Source organism: Gossypium raimondii, chromosome 9 (assembly GCF_025698545.1).
Source record: "Gossypium raimondii isolate GPD5lz chromosome 9, ASM2569854v1, whole genome shotgun sequence".
NCBI lineage: Eukaryota > Viridiplantae > Streptophyta > Magnoliopsida > Malvales > Malvaceae > Gossypium > Gossypium raimondii.
In genome coordinates this window covers 23,088,318-23,104,869 of record NC_068573.1, presented here as the reverse complement: position 1 = coordinate 23,104,869, position 16,552 = coordinate 23,088,318, and the positions used below count along the sequence as shown (strand labels likewise).

At 30.8% G+C, this 16,552-nt stretch overlaps 4 protein-coding genes across 5 annotated transcripts; 3 read left to right on the top strand and 1 right to left on the bottom strand.

Moving 5' to 3' along the window:
- Positions 1 to 855: 855 nt before the first annotated feature.
- LOC105798656 (uncharacterized) lies at positions 856 to 1,597 on the top strand. Its single transcript, XM_012628803.2, has 2 exons — positions 856 to 908; positions 1,226 to 1,597. The coding sequence occupies exons 1-2, from the start codon at positions 877 to 879 to the stop codon at positions 1,560 to 1,562; spliced, it is 369 nt and encodes a 122-aa protein (XP_012484257.1). The 5' UTR covers positions 856 to 876; the 3' UTR covers positions 1,563 to 1,597.
- A 343-nt stretch (positions 1,598 to 1,940) lies between these two features.
- On the top strand, positions 1,941 to 6,535 carry LOC105798655 (uncharacterized). 2 transcript variants are annotated; one of them, XR_008188526.1, is made up of 9 exons: positions 1,942 to 2,471; positions 2,875 to 3,267; positions 3,365 to 3,467; positions 4,352 to 4,456; positions 4,567 to 4,737; positions 5,177 to 5,347; positions 5,449 to 5,549; positions 5,625 to 5,826; positions 6,286 to 6,535. XR_008188526.1 is itself a non-coding variant. In XM_052620444.1 (8 exons), exons 1-8 carry the CDS (start codon positions 2,127 to 2,129, stop codon positions 5,682 to 5,684), a joined length of 1,449 nt encoding a protein of 482 aa, XP_052476404.1. In that variant the 5' UTR covers positions 1,941 to 2,126; the 3' UTR covers positions 5,685 to 5,922. The 2 variants fall into 2 exon arrangements, 1 of the variants encoding a protein (XP_052476404.1); XM_052620444.1 differs by lacking the exon at positions 6,286 to 6,535 and having other exon boundaries at positions 1,941 to 2,471; positions 5,625 to 5,922.
- Positions 6,536 to 10,511: 3,976 nt separating this feature from the next.
- On the top strand, positions 10,512 to 11,207 carry LOC105797540 (uncharacterized). The gene has a single exon (XM_012627499.1). It carries the CDS (start codon positions 10,512 to 10,514, stop codon positions 11,205 to 11,207), a length of 696 nt encoding a protein of 231 aa, XP_012482953.1.
- Positions 11,208 to 13,368: 2,161 nt separating this feature from the next.
- LOC105798657 (probable E3 ubiquitin-protein ligase RHG1A) lies at positions 13,369 to 15,465 on the bottom strand. The gene is made up of 4 exons (XM_012628804.2): positions 15,243 to 15,465; positions 14,282 to 14,377; positions 13,760 to 13,915; positions 13,369 to 13,678 (listed from the first exon to the last, which is right to left on the bottom strand). The coding sequence occupies exons 2-4, from the start codon at positions 14,372 to 14,374 to the stop codon at positions 13,541 to 13,543; spliced, it is 387 nt and encodes a 128-aa protein (XP_012484258.1). The 5' UTR covers positions 14,375 to 14,377; positions 15,243 to 15,465; the 3' UTR covers positions 13,369 to 13,540.
- Between the last annotated feature and the right edge of the window lie 1,087 nt (positions 15,466 to 16,552).

Here is a 16,552-nt window from a genome sequence, read left to right as displayed (position 1 = left end):
GTATATTCTAAAATGTGTGTGTATTTATATATATATATATATGTAAAAATAAATAACAATATATAAAACACATATGGAAATATACGTAAATACATATTTATAGAAGTAAAAGAAAATGAAACTAAAATATAAAAGTATATATATGTATATAGAAGTTATGAAATAAAATAAAAAATGTATAAAATTTATATAGGTATACATATACTACATAAAAGATGCATATATATATTATAAAAAAACCATGCAGTATATTATATAAAACATGCATATATATATATTATATAAAAAAAAACAATGCATGTATGAATATAGAAATAATGATAATAACCATGATAATAAATAATATAATAATAAATAATGGTATAATGATAACAACATAAAAATAAAAAAATAAAAAGCTAAAAATGGACCAAGTTGAACTTAAAAAACAAAAAAATGGGGTAGATTTCGAAAATAAATAAAAAAGGACAAACTTGAATGTACGAACAACAATGGGGGACTAAAAGGGAAATAATCCCGCCCCCAAAACGCTGCGCAGCAATGGGGACTATTTTGAAACAAAAATAAGATGTGCGGCCACATTTAAAAGAAACAAAAACTGATTTAAAAAAACGATTTTAAAAATTAAAGGACCAAATTCGAAAATGGACCATTCAGGCCAGAACGCGCGAACCCTATTTGCGGGTCGGGTCAACGGGCGGGTCTGGCCATTAAAACGGCGCCGTTTTTGTCTTAGTTTTAATTAAACAAAACAAAGCAAAAAAAAAATTAAAATCATTTTATTCTTTTTTTAAAACCATGGCACTGCTAGGGTTTCTTCTTAACTTGCTTTTCTTGCATTGTTCACTTTGTGCCAATGCTCCGATCGCGACGGAGATGGCAACAATCCGGCAACTTCGACGGAAAAGGTAAGATCTCTTCTCTCCTTTCTTTATATTTTGAGCAAAAATAAAAACAAATGATCTAAAAAAAATGACGAACATTAAACGAAGATAGAACGAAAAAACCACTTTTATTCAAAGAACAATTTTTTGTATCTCTCCTTTAATTTTTTTCTCTGTATATCTTAGTATCTCCCCCCCCCCCTTTCACTGATCTTTCACGGCTTTAAATAGCCGAAATGGAAAAGAAAAAAAAATGAACAAAATCAAAAGAAATCTATTATGTTTTTTGTTGTTGTTTTGTTCCCTTTTCTTCGTTGTATAGTTTGCGTTTGTTGCTGCAGGTACTGCTGGCGTACGGAGCGGCGCTTGCGGAGGGGTGGTGAGCAGGGTGATGCGGCGCTGGGGCAAAAGCTATTAGGGTTAAGGCTGATATGGGTTTGGATAAATTGGGCCTTAGATGGGTTTAGGCCTGCTATTACAAAAACTGACTGCCTGCTTTGTTTTGTTTTGTGCGGGCCCGGGCCAATTGGGCCTGTTACAGTGATGATAGAGAGGTGGAGACATCGTATGGTTGAAATAAATTTGGAGGCAGATTCAGATATTTGTTTAGAATGTGTTGTTGGGAATGAGTGCAAAGGTGAGCCAATTTTGGAATGTAGCATTTTCATCACATTTTAGTTATCAATTTATGAACACAAGCTTTCCCAACTCAATTACGAAATCTAAATCTTTTTGGCAAATTTGTATCCAACAAGTACATCAATGCCTCCACTCCACTCCACTCCAACATGACAACATCACTCACTTCCAACACAAACTTTCCCATTCATCTAACACAAACCTTGTCTATTTTCACTTTCTTTCCGCAAAAATTGTTGTAAAATTTCATATTTGTTAAAAATTTATTTTTCTATTATTATTTACATCCATTAATCATATTAATTTTTTTATATAAATTATCTCTTTTTATTATATTATTAAATGGGTGTCAAAAGCAAGCCAAACCAATTAATTAAATTAAGAATAGATGGAACAATTAAAATTTTTGAATTGGATTTAATTTAATATGAATATTTAATTCTGATGTTATAATTTCTAAAAAAAAGGAATGTCTATTTTTTTTTATAACATTGACGGCATAATTTATGGGCTGAGTAGCCAAACTTTTCCCGCAATATTCAAAACACCACAAATACAAAAGAAACTAAATTAAGAATAGAAAGAAAATTTCATATTCATACAATGATGCTTCTCCCATTCCAATCCATTCTTCATTTCGATTCCCTCAATCCTTCCCGCTCCGACCCTGTACCCGAATTCCCATATTCATTTCGCCGCAGGAGGACCCGGTCGCCTGCTCTTACCAAAGCTGCATTCAAGAGAAACGTAGACTACAAGAATGATAAGGAGAAGAAGCCAAATATCTGTACTGCTGACGAGCTTCACTACGTTCATGTAGACAAATCGGAATGGAAGGTGGCTCTTTGGAGATACCTTCCTTCTCCACAGGCACCAACCAGGAATCATCCATTGATGCTTTTGTCAGGCGTAGGAACCAATGCTATTGCTTACGATCTTTCCCCTGAGGTTAGCGTTTTCTTTCTTCTCATTGCATTGCATGCAACTAATATCACGAGGTTTTTTGTTTTTCTTACTGAGATTATGATTCTTAAAGCTAAGACCTTGTCTGGGTTCGTTTTTGTTTCTCTCATTGAATTATTTCTGTTGGTGAACCCTTGATGGGTTTGTAATTTTCTAAACCTCATAGCTTTTATGGGTTTCTTTTTGTTATTAATTTTTTAGCTTTTAATTGTATTTCTCGGTGTTCTTAACTTTTCTTCCATTGGATTGTGGTTTCGTAGCTTATGGCTTTGTGGGGTTATGCTTGTTCTGTTTATAGAGTTTCTTCCATTGGATTGTCATTTCTAGGCTTTTAGCTTTCTTGGGGTTCTTGTTTTTAAGTCTATTGATGATGCAAATTCATGTTCAGTCCTCGTTCGCACGCTTCATGTGCGGTCAAGGATATGACACCTGGATTCTTGAACTCAGAGGTGCTGGATTGAGTACACAAGGAATGGATTTTGGACAATATAAAGACCCTTTAGATTCTATTTCTCAGAGGAAGGAATTTTATGGTAAGGGTACAGATTATAAGAGTTTTTCAGAAACAGAAAAAAGATATGCTTTTTCCAGTCAAATTACGGATTTAATTGAAAAGCTTGTAAATATAATTGAAGAAGCTGAAAGATCATCTCCAGTACGTTCTTTTGATATGCAAAACAGCATTTCTACAGCACTAAAAGATATGCAGAAACAACTTGATCTTATTTCCAAGTATGATTGGGACTTTGACAACTACCTAGAAGAAGACGTCCCTGCTGCGGTGAGGTGCCATCCCTTATGCGATGCGTACACCAGCTGACAATTCGTAAGCTATGACAACTAACTAGAGTATTGTTAAACTAAAATTTTTATCTTAGATGGAATACATAAAGGATAAGAGTGAACCAAAGGATGGCAAGTTACTTGCAATTGGTCATTCTATGGGCGGTATCTTGCTATATGCGATGCTATCACGATGTGGTAAGATTCTGTAAAAACTTGCTTGTTCATCTACATTTATGACCTATGTAAAACCTATTACTGCATATCCTTTTGGCTATTACCTTTTTCGTATTGCAAAATAGTTTGCTATATTAACACATAACTGCATGTTTAATTTCTCTGTTCTGTTATGATTAGAATTTATTTAGCATTTTGAAGCTAAGACCAACTTGAATTTCATTTCCTTTGGACACAGTACCGACTGAAATAGACTTGTAAACAATTTATAATCACTTCTTAGACCGGTTAAACATTTTAACAGCAAATTTATTTATAGATAAAAGAATGGAAAACTTTGTGCACAAATTATGCTGATCTAGGTACTGATAATATTGGTTAAATTCACAAAAGAAAATGCTACGCTTGGTTCAACTATCTGATGCTTGAACTTTTTTATTTTGCTTATTGAGGCTGATCTAAGAGTTCAAACTGTTACATTTTAATTATCACAGCTAAAGCATGTCAACCAGGATTATTTTGAGTCCTTTATGAGTAGAGCCAATTAATTTTGAACTCTTTAAGGCCCTTAGATGGAATCAAAATTGTTGCTGTATAAGTCCAAAAGAGCTCTATATATCCCGGTAGGCTACTTGATGGAATAGTTTTATAAGCAATTTAAAAGAAAAAGTTCCTTACGTAGTCACAACTTCAAAAAAGAACGTTTGTCTCTCTGGCTGTGTCTCTGTCTCTCTCTCTTTTGATACGTGGCATTGCTAGGATCAAAACCTGAACATTGGAACAAAGAGTCTGTCCTCTACCAACTACACTGTTGTTGGCTAAAACAATCAGTAAACTTTTCATCTTCCTCTGACTTTGTATCTTGAACAATATATAGGAGTGCTAAAATGTCTTGTTTTTATAAGGTTATGAAGGAAAGGATTCTGGATTGGCAGCAGTCACTACTTTGGCATCATCATTGGACTATATGTCTTCTAGATCGTCACTCAAACTGCTTTTACCCCTGGCAAGTGTTATTGAAGCGAAATTGCTTAAGCATTGTTTCTCTGTGAAGTGTTATTATCTGCTTGTATATATATTGACAATAATCTGATGTTATTTCTCTTCGGTGAGTAGGCAGACCCTGCACAGGTCCTGAATGTTCCTGTTATTCCAATTGGAACATTGCTTGCTGCTGCCCATCCTTTTGCAGCTAACCCTCCCTACCTCCTGTCTTGGTTGAGTCCTCAAATTTCTGCCCCGGACATGTTGCAGCCAAAGTTGTTTGAAAAGCTTGTTACGGAAAACTTCGGTAAGAAAATATGCTTCACCTTTGGCTTCCAGCATAATGCACAAATGCTAAATGTAGACTCTGGCATTGATGCTTTTAACTGTCATATTATACGAATGCTTCAAAATGCTTTAGAAGTACAACGGTACACAGAAAATTGTAGGGTCTTTCAGTTCAGAAGGCACTGTTCCATGTGTTGATGATTCCTCTGCTGCCGTTTCATGTGCTTGTCAGCTTGTGTTGGATCCTACTTAAATAATTTTGTCCTGATTATTTTTCCCCTTTCAACCTATTGAAGTTGCTCGATCATGTCTTTCTCATTGATACTTACATCCTTGACAAGTCTAGAATAATTTAAATGAGTCTTCAAATCTCCCTTTGACCCTGGCACGGTTAGATTTTATTTACTTCCTACTTTTTTGGACCATTTCATGAATGACAATTAAAGCATAATTTACAGAGACAGTGCCTGCCAAGCTTCTCTTGCAGCTAGCAACAGCCTTTGAGGAGGGAGGATTGCGTGACAGGAGTGGGACATTCTTTTACAAGAATCATCTCAGTAAAAGCAATGTCCCCGTCTTAGCAATTGCCGGAGACCAAGATCTGATATGTCCGCCTGATGCGGTATATGGTATGATGTAATTCATCCCTCCTGTCTAAATTGCATCTAGTTTTATTGTTCGGCTTTGCTTTGTTTTTCTCATTTAGTTTGTAATGATATCAATCGAGCAGAAACAGTGAAGCTTATTCGCGAGCCATTGGTCACATACAAAGTTTTTGGAGGACCAGGTGGTCCGCATTTTGCTCACTATGATATAGTGGGTGCCCAACGGGTAAGATTGAATACTTTCATATTTGATGCAACATAATTAGCTTCTCCTGAATATTTACACTTCCTTTTGATGCAGGCCGTAGATCTAGTGTATCCTTGTATAATTGAATTTCTCAATCATCATGACGCAGCTTGAAGTTGTCGAGACTTCTTCTTCATTCAAGCTTCGTTCTGTATTTTTTTCCCTTGAAGGAAGGAGCCGACTTAGGAAGAATCTTCAAGCCAGCCTTGCCCTTAAAATTCTACATCAACTAGTACATATACATACGTAAAAGCAGGTAAAGGATCAATACCATGCATGTAGTTGTATTGTTGTATTAAAGTTTGTTAATATGTGTAGACATTTAGAAAAAGTAGTGTATGTTTATATGGTATACATATATCACTACTCTCTCTCTTAGACAACAATACTTCATCATTTGTAAATGGTTAACCATTACAAATTTTGACTCTCACAAAACATTTGATGATCTTAAGAGAGATGTTCGATTACAATAAAGCTTATACTTCATTTTATAGAGAAATGTTGTATTAATTGTGTCAAACTCCTAAGCTTTGATTGATTTTTGACCAAATTAATCACAAGTTTAGTCTATTGGGAATTTAATTATTGCTCAAGAATGCTGTATTGTATGAAGTTTACTTCCCATTTAATAAATAATAAAATAAAAAAGGTAAATTTTTAGCCATTTCTCTTCACTTTTTTTCCAACTAATAAGAATGCATTTTTTTTTCAGGTCATTAATGATATAGCCATTAACGGATGATATAGTAATCGGTCGTTGACTAAGGTGGGGTCTGGACGGACGATTGAGTACGGTGTGTTGCGTTTAGTTTACTTTTTATCTCTCGCTACAATATCACTACAATATTTAATCTTATCGCCATTGATATTTTTATCCTAACCGTAGATAAATGCACTTCCCATCTAAACTAAGTCTAATTTGACATGTGCCCACACATATATTTAAAAAGTAGTTTTTAGAATCTCTTTTTTATTTAATTAATTTCATTTTATGTAATGTTCTATAATTCCTTGTTTTAAATATTGATATATTATTAATTTTTATATTTTTTAATTCAATACATTTTATAATTTTATATATTTTTATTTGTTTATGAAATTTTTATATATTTTTCTAATTTTAAATCTTATATAATTTTTTACAATTTTTTATTAATTTTATATAATTGTATTATAAAAAATATTTAATTCTTTTAAATTTAATAAATTGTATACATTTTAATTACATATATTTGATTTTTATATTTTACAGTTTATTTTATAAAATTTATATAATATAATAAATTTGATTTTTATATATCTTTGTTTGGGTAATATTTTAACAACCCAACCGTTGAATTTAATATTTTATTCATATAAATCATGCATGTCAAATTTGATGTAAATTAAAAAAATTTAACTATTTGTTTTATGTAAAAGATATTCAGTCATTGAATACATATTAATATACTAAGTGTGGGTTTGGATGAACGGTGCATTTACCTGCGGTTAGTATAAAAACAGTAGTACTAAAAACAGTAGTAGCGATGAGATCAAATACTATAGTAATATTGTAGCATGAGACAAAAAATAAGCTAAACGCACCATACCGCCTATCCAAACCCACGCTGAGTATTATAGATCAATAGGGTAGAGATATCAGATCTGTTCAAAAATTTACATGCATGACAAGTACAATTATATCAATAAATTCAACGGTTGAATCGTTAAGATATTAATCGTACAAAGAGATACGAAATTGTGTAAAATAATTTTAGTTTTACACTTGTGTAAGTGTATCCATTCCTATTTTATATATAGACATATTAGCTTTGAATATTTCTTAAAAAGATAAACTACAAAAATGGTCACCCAACTATGTCTTTTGTTCTATTTTGGTCACTCAACTATTAATTTTTCGATTTAGTCGATAAACTTTTCAAAATTAAATATTTTAGCCACTCTCTCGTTAGTTTCCATTAGATGAGTGGTAGGAAGCTGACGTGAGTTTTTTTATTTGTCTAATAACGAATTTATTCCTCTAATATTTACGCATTATATCAATTTGATCCTAAATATAAAAAATTCAACAAATTTAGCCCACAATGTTTAGAAAATTTGTCTTTTTAGTTCAAATTCTAAAAATTCAATAAATTTAATCCTCAACATTCACAAAATTTTCAATTTAATTCTAATTCTAAAATTTTAAAAATATGTATATATTTTTTTTAAAAATCAATTTTAGCCCTTTATCAAATCCCTCACGAACCATAACTATTACTTTTCTTGACGTGGCTACCACAATTATTTTGACAGTGATAACACTGAATATAGGGGCGAAGCCCTATAAAGGCTTAGGGGAGCCATGGTCCCCCCAAAGTTTGATTTTTTTTCAATTTAGTCCTTTGTAAATATACTATGGTCCTTCCAAAAATATAAATAGGCCCCCTAAGGTTTAAGATTTTTTCAATTTTCCCCTTTGCATATATTATAACCCTCCTAAAATATAAGTAAGTCCCTCCAATATTTTTATAGTATTAAAAATAATATTAAAAAAATTATTCTTGATAAAAACAAAGGAAAATCTTCTCGAAGAAGCTAAATTACTCATGATGACTTTTGAACGATATTTTTGTTAAATAATAAATTAATGTTTATTTAATATTTTACATAAAATAATAATATCTTATAATTGGTATAATAATATATATAAAAAGAAAAGATGAAGAGACTTTTGTCATCTTTCTTCTTCATATTGGTGTCTTGCAAGAAAAGAAAAAATTCTTCATCATTTTTCCTCCAAATTTTAAGTATAAGGTATGTTTTTCTTCAAACTTTTCATAGATTTTGAATCTTTGAAGCTTGTTTTACATATATGTACCAATAGTTTTTATTTTATCAAGTGTATTAAAAGTTGTCATTAAAGGTTATTGATAGAAACTTATAAAATTAAGTGAAATATGCATGTTTTGGATGGAAAATGATTAGGAGACGGTTTCTAACTTGTTAGAAGTGTAAAAATGAAATAAAAATAGTTAGATAATATTATAGTAAGTTTCGGCCAAAGTGAAGGGGAGGAAGAAAACATTGGTCACTTTGTTTAAAATTATGTCAAATGATAGCTTGTGAAGCAGTGAGCATTCCGGTGAAAACGGAATAAAAAGTGGTTAACCGAATCGAAAGTTATGTGAACTACGGATCAGGAAACTTAAGTTGTCAACTTGATAAACCATGTATGTTCAAGTTTGTCATTAGTAATTGATTTACTATATCTAGCTATATTATTTTTATTTTTATGAATTTTGAATGATTTAATTAGTATTTAAAAGATTATGTTTCAATTGAAAACTATGATTTCAATTATAAAATTAGTAAATTATTAATTTTAAGTTGAATTTGAATATTATGATTTCAAATGGTTGAACAAGCACAAGCATGAGTATGTTTGATTAAAATAAAAATTGTTTGATTAAAAATAAAAATTTTATATTATGCGATTTATGGTTTGAATTTGAAATGAGAATGATATGAAAATGGAAACGGAAATGGAAATGGATGTTACAATCATTTTACTTTTTTATAATTTTATAAAATTAAATTTCAGAACGATTGCAAAAAATGAAGAAGGTAAAGACAATTGATACTTTTTTTAAGAGGAAAAGTAGTGATACTTGTGATGCGAGTCGACCAGTGAACAATGAAGATTCTCCAACTATCAAAGTTAATACTTCTGAATGCCCTAGATTTGAAAGTGAAGATCATCCAAATCTTTCATTTGATATTAATAATCTAGAGCGGAATCTGGGATTACATCCTCAAATATGGGAATATCTTGTTAATCAACGAGATGAAGTCAATCGAGCATATTTAAAAATGGGGTCATATCAAATACGTTTGTCTGAGTACCCACTTTCTAGTGACAAGTATCCCTTAAGATTTTAGTCTTCTTGGTTTTGCAAATTTCCTTGGTTGGAGTATCCCTACTAAAGATGCAACATATTGTTTCTCTTGCAATCTTTTCTCAAAACATATTGTTCATCATGGAATGGATGCATTCACTATTAAAGGTTTTAATAATTGGAAAAATAGTTAGTGATGGAAAAAGATGTGCTTTCTTGAATCATGTTGGCCAAGATCCACGCTTTCCACATAATAATACTTAGAAAAGTTTTCAAGATTTGTTAAATCAATCTCAGCACATTGGCAAGGTTATTAATGCACAAAGTTTAGATAAAAAAGAAGGTAACTGCTTACGAGTCAAGACTTCAATTGATGTTGTTTGATGGTTAACTTTGCAAGAATGTGCTTTTCGAAGTCATGATGAATTTTCTTGAATTGGTTACATTGTTAGCTTCCTATAATGATAAAGTTTCCAAAGTTATTTTGGACAATACTCCAAGAAATGCTAAATATACTTCTCATATGATCCAAAAGAAGATTTTACATATTATTGCAAATAAAGTGCGTCATAAGATTCGTGAAGACATTGGAGATTCTAAATTTTGTATCATTATTGATGAGGCACGTGATGAATCTAAAAGGGAGAAAATGACTATTGCTTTGAGATATGTTGATGAGAAAAAAATTATAAAATATAATTTCTTTGATCTTGTACATGTCCAAGATACTGCAGCAATAACTTTGAAACAGGAAATATGTATTGTTCTTTCTCGGTATTGTCTTGATGTTCAAAATATTCGAGGTCAAGGATATAATGGTGCTAGCAACATACGGGGTGAATCGAACGGTTTGCAAGCATTGTTTTTAAATGATTGTCCCTATACATATTATGTTTATTGCTTGGCTCATCGACTCCAGCTGGCATTACTTGTTGTTTCTCGAGAGATAATTCCTATTCATAATTTTTTCTCTGATTTGATCTTTATTGTTAATATAATTAGTGCCTCTTGCAAATGCCATGATCAATTACAAGTTGCCTAAGCAATTGAAATTGAAAATATGTTGGCAATTGATGAACTTGAAACTGGTAAAGGACTTAACCAAATTGGCACTGTGAAACGAGTTGGAGAAACTCATTGGAGCTCTCATTTTAGTTCTGTTTGTAGCTTGATAAGGATGTTTGATACTACTTGTTTTGTTCTAGAAAATATTATTGAAAGCAGCTCTAATTATTATATCCGCGGAGGTGCAGTTGCAACATATAAGAAGATTACATCTTTTGATTTTGTTTTTATCTTACATCTAGTGAAAGAGATAATGGGTATTACAGATATTCTTTGCCAACATCTACAACAAAAATCCCAAGATATAGTAAATGTTATGTACTTAGTCTCAAGCACCAAAACTTTGATACAAAAGTTAAGAAAAGATGGTTGGGACAATTTGTTGGAAGTTGTGAAAGAATTTTGTGAAAAGCACAATATTGAGGTTCTTGATATGGATTCTCCATATGTGATAAAACATGGTAGTCATCAACATATTGATTTCAATAAGGAGCACCATTATTGGGTTGAGATATTCAATGTTGCTATATATTCTCAATATTTTAAGCTAAATAGTAGATTTAATGAACGGACAATTGATCTTTTTACCATTAGCTCCGTTTTGGATCCAAAGGATGCTTATAAATCCTTCAATATAGATGATACTTGTTGTATTGTGGAAAAATATTATCTTTTTGATTTCACTGATTAAGAGAAAGTAATCTTGAAGTATAGCTACAGCATTATAAGCAAAATGTTCCAAATCATCCAAAACTACAGAATCTGTCCATAATTTATGATCTTTGTCAAAGATTAGCAAAGAGACATATGTCAAAGGTATATTTTGTTGTTGATAGATTAATTCGTCTTCTGTTGACTCTTCCTATTTCAACTGCAACTACAAAAAGAGCATTTTCGGCAATGAAAATTGTCAAAACAAGGCTTCGCAACAAAATGGAGGATGAGTTTCTTACCAATAATCTTGTTGTTTATATTGAGAGCGAGATTGCTAAAACTTTTGATTCAAACTCTTTATTTTCATGCACAATTTTAAGTTATGATATGTTTTTTTTTTCTTAATTGTTGGAATACTGCTCTTTTGAATCAATTTTTTATTTGTTGAAATAGATTGTTATGTTGGAAAACTACTTCTTTTGAATCAATTGCTTATATGTTTAAATTGATTGTTATGTTGGAATACTGCTTCTTTTGAATCAATTGTTACAGAGCATGTCTAATTTTAATTTGGCCCCTCTAAGATTAACATCCTAGCTCCACCACTGGCTAAATATATAAGAAAAGAAAGGAAATTGAGGTGGCTAGTGATAGGATTGGTAAAAGGTTAAAAATGATTTTTTTTCAAAAAAAAATATTTTCTTTTTCTTTAATTTTTAGAATTAGAATTAAATTGACGAATTTTGTAAATGTTGAGGTTAATTTTATTGAATTTGTTAGAATTTAAACTAAAATGACAAATTTTGTAAACAATGAAGGTTAAATTTATTGAATTTTTTATATTTAGGATCAAATTGATAGAATGTGTCAACATTAAAAGGCTAAATTTGTTATTAGACCAATAAAAAATCCAAATTAGCTTATTATCACTCATCTAATGGTAACTAATGTAAGAGTGACTAAAATATTTAATTTGAAAAGTTTAGTAACTAAATTAAAATAATAATAATTAAATAATTATTTTTATATTTTACTCTTTTAAATTGATACCACATTATCAATTTTATACTTATACATTAATTAAACGGGGTTCAATCTCTAGACTTGTTCATTTTAGTTATTTCATTTAAAACTATATAAAAGTGTTAAAAACATTAAAAAATGTCATTAAAATAATAATAGTAGCCATTTAATAAAATAGTATATTAGTTATTTTCTAACCAAGTTGGTACTTGGTTAATCCGTGACACCAACTCGATTAAGGATTTTATTAATTGTATAGATAGATATGGATATAGATGTGCAAATGGAGATAATATTGTGCATTTTATAATTAAAATTTATAAGATATATTAAAATGAAGCATTGATTTAGTGGCAAATTTAAAGTTTTACTAATCTAAAATAAACATATTTTATTGGTTTTCTTTAAATTAAAAGATTAAAATACCTCAAATAATATAATTTATTTTAATTACAAAGGATCCCTAACGAGTTGTTGCCCAATTAACTTGTGACATCAACTCAATCGAGGACTTTATTAATAGTAAGTATAGATATACAATTTATGGAGATAATAAATTGTACATATAAAAATAAAATGTATAAAATATGTTAAAATGAAGTTTTGGTTTAGAAGTAAATTTAAAGTTTTACTAATACAATTAAACATGGGTTCGAATCCCACAATATATATATTTTATTGGTTTTCTTAAAATGAAAATACTAAAATACTTTCAAATAATATAACTTATTTTAATTACGAAACATTTTCATAATTTTCCTAACCGAGTTGGTGCCCGATTAACTCATAACACCAACCGAGTCAGAGCTTTATTAATAGAATAGATATACAATTGATGGAGATAATAAATTGTACATATTAAAATAAAATGCATAAGATGAAATTTTAATTTAATAGTAAATTTAAGGTTTTACTAATCTAATTGATGCAGATTCAAATCCCACCATATGCATATTTTTATTAGTTTTTCTCAAATAATATAAATTATTTTTATTACGAAACCGAGTTGGTAGATAATTTTTATGTATTCCAAGAAAACAAATGCACCCTTTTTGACTTATATGGAGTTTCATTGCGTATGGATTCTACACTTTGAAATTATTTATTCAAAGCTACATTTCTTCTTGCTTTAACTTTCATTTTTCCAATCACGCCACGTTAATTATTTTCCTTGATGAAAGCAAAACAATCACCATCATATTTGATTTGGAGGCAAAGTTGCTACCATTGTCATCCATATAAACGCTAATTTTGGACTAAACTAAAATAAATGAAACAGTAAGTAAACCACCAACAAGTGGGTTAAATTGAATCCATCCATGGCTGCTGCTGCTGCTGCTGCTGCTATCATCGAGGTGATGCCTCAGTCTTACAAACAGGGCAAGCATTTTTCTGCAGCAGCCACTGCTTTATACATTGAATGTGAAAACTGTGTCCACAACATAGCTTCCCCATCTCTTCATCTCCTTCATCTTCATATTCCTCCTATATATACATATCCATGAATCATCAGTTTAACAAAAAATCAGGGAAACCACTACAGTTGAGTTTCAAATACTGAAAAACCTGACAAATGCTGCACTTGTTATCCACATGCATGGGTTTGTTTGGTGCTAAATCATTCTTCATCGACCCCTTAATTTTACTTATGCATCTACTTATCTCTTCTTCTTTCAATCCAGTGTTGACATACCCTATCTTATCTGCAAGCTCCAGTAATTGCTGTTTTAAAATAAAACAGAACACGTTACTCGGATTCTTCATTGTCTTATTAAAGTACTCTCATACCTAAACTCACTCAGATGTAGATAACATAGTGTTGAAGGCAAGTATCTGTTTTGGAGTGTCTCACTCCCTCAATGGTGGAGGTATTTTTCGGGAATATCTACACTCGGTTTAGCCCTGGAACAATATCTCCACCGTTGACAAAGTGAGACACTCCAAAACAGATACTCGCGCTCAACATATAGATTATTTGCATTCATTTCTACCGAATCAAGAGTAGACAAGGATTGATAGAAGCAATAGCAAATGATGGATTTCTTTTATATCAAGAAATATATAACAAACTTAAGAACATAGCATTACCTCATATGACATGTTGTCAATATCAAGCCTCCAGTTGCTAAATCGGTCTCGTGAATGTATTCTTTCCCCCATAAGCATATTACGTACTATCATTGTCTGCACCAACCACCATTACCACCAAAAATTTGATTTGCAGGGCAAACAAAGGTCCTAAATGAACTAATTGATGAACCTCAACGTTTGTTTTTTTTTTTCACTACTTTACCAAAACAAGAGATTATATATACCCCCATACATTCCAAATGCACACATCAGGGATTTTAAGAATTTACATGTCCAAAAAAAATCAACCCCAAATCCATGATTTCCTTGCTTTTTTCTGTTGAGCATTTATTAGAACCTGCCCTACAGGACCACATACAAACATTGATAGTTGATACAAAAGTGAACATTGCAGTACCGTGTCCAACACCACACTATTTCTTCAGTAGAGAGTAAGCCCCGTTTTTCATTGCGTTTAGGGTTTTAAAAATGCTTTTTCACCGCAGAAACAACGGACAACACTCGGGTTTTAGGGCCAAAAAAGCGGTGAAAAATGTTTTTCCACCCAAACGCAAAAGCTAGAAATGGAGAACTAGCCTAAGAGTCTTTGAATTTTCAACCACAACCGCAATGGAGAACTAGCATCATAAATTCTGACACTCAATAAAAATTTTCTTGATTAACCCGGTTGTTTCATGTGATTGAAGCAGTCAAGGTTGGATTCGTCTCACTACTGAAACTAATAAACCCAGATCCTACAAGTAAGTTCATTTCTAACCACTGAAAAGAAAAATATATGTTTCTGGTTTAACTGCAATGAATCCTTTCTAGAGGCTCTGTATTTATGTTCATTTATTTTCTGAAAAAAAAAAGCAATTTTCAACTAAGAAATAAAAAATGAAACTTTAAAAGCTATAATCAGAGAGAAAATCCCAACTCATAAATACATGAAATCTAACAAGAAACCCAGAAAATATACCACAGCAAGGTGCTCTGGAGAAAGATGAAATGAATGAAGCTTCCAAAGAGGCGTTGGGATCAGCCAAACATAGAAAAGGAAGGTTATTTGAAGTGGGAAATGAATGAAATTTTGGATGGATAATTATGGTTCCTAAATTATGAACATAAAATTATATTAGAAGTAATAGAGGAAGAGAGAGAGAGAGAGTCGTTAAAAAGGATTCAAACACTGAATTCAGTGCTTATCAGAAGCTCCATATAAAATTATCTCCTAATTAACTAATTTTCATGAATGGGTGGGCCCTACGTTGATAGGCCCTTTATTCAAAGATAATACTCCGCTTCCGTCACTAACCCAGATAAGCTAATTTAAACGTGTACGCTTTTTTTTTTTTTTTTAAATTATTTCTTCGGGTAATTTATGTTTTAGGTCGCTTAATTTAATATTAACTCTCATATAAGTCACAAACCTTTTCTTCTTCTTCTTTTATCAAATTACATAACTAAATTTCTATTATTAACTAATTAAATTACTTATGTTAACCCACTTAAGTAATTCTTATGAAAATAAATACATTACTCAACACCAAAAATCTCAAAGTTGGATTCATATTATGCATGCTAAGGTTGTTTCTACATTAAAAAAATGCACAAATGATCTAATTTGTTAATAATTAAAGTTTAGCTATATAATTTGATAAAATTAAAATTTTATTACTTAAAATGTAAAGTACCAAAACTTCTCGGTTAATTAGTAAAGGAAGAGGGAGTTATAGTTGGTTAACACACTAAAAACAAAATAAAATAAGAAATTCAATTCCATGCAAAAGAAAGATAAAACTATTGTTTTAAAAGAGTTTTAAAGTATAAATCATATTTAAATCAGAACATCAACTTTAGTGTTTTTATCCTAATTGATTAAAGGTCCCTCTATGAAATGTATTCTCTAGTCAAAGAAGGAAAGTATGTTATCATTAGGAATTCCTTCATTTTTAACCCTAATAATTACATCCACTTTTTCTATTTTGAAATTACAGATCACAAATAAAAATTTTAGTTGAGTTTTTGTTCATTTTAAGTCTTTAAAAGAATCATATTTCACTATCAATATTTATTAAAATATTAATTTTTTAAATATAACACTTTGCATAATAATTCAAGTATACTTCATGCTTTTTTTACTTTTTATAAATTTTAAATTATTTTTGATGTGGTATATGAGATAAATAGTATTATATCAGCATAAAGTATATGTGAATTGCCGTGTCAATATCATTAAATAATTAGTGTTTTGACTTCGAGATGCAGTAGGGTAATTGGCTTCGAGGC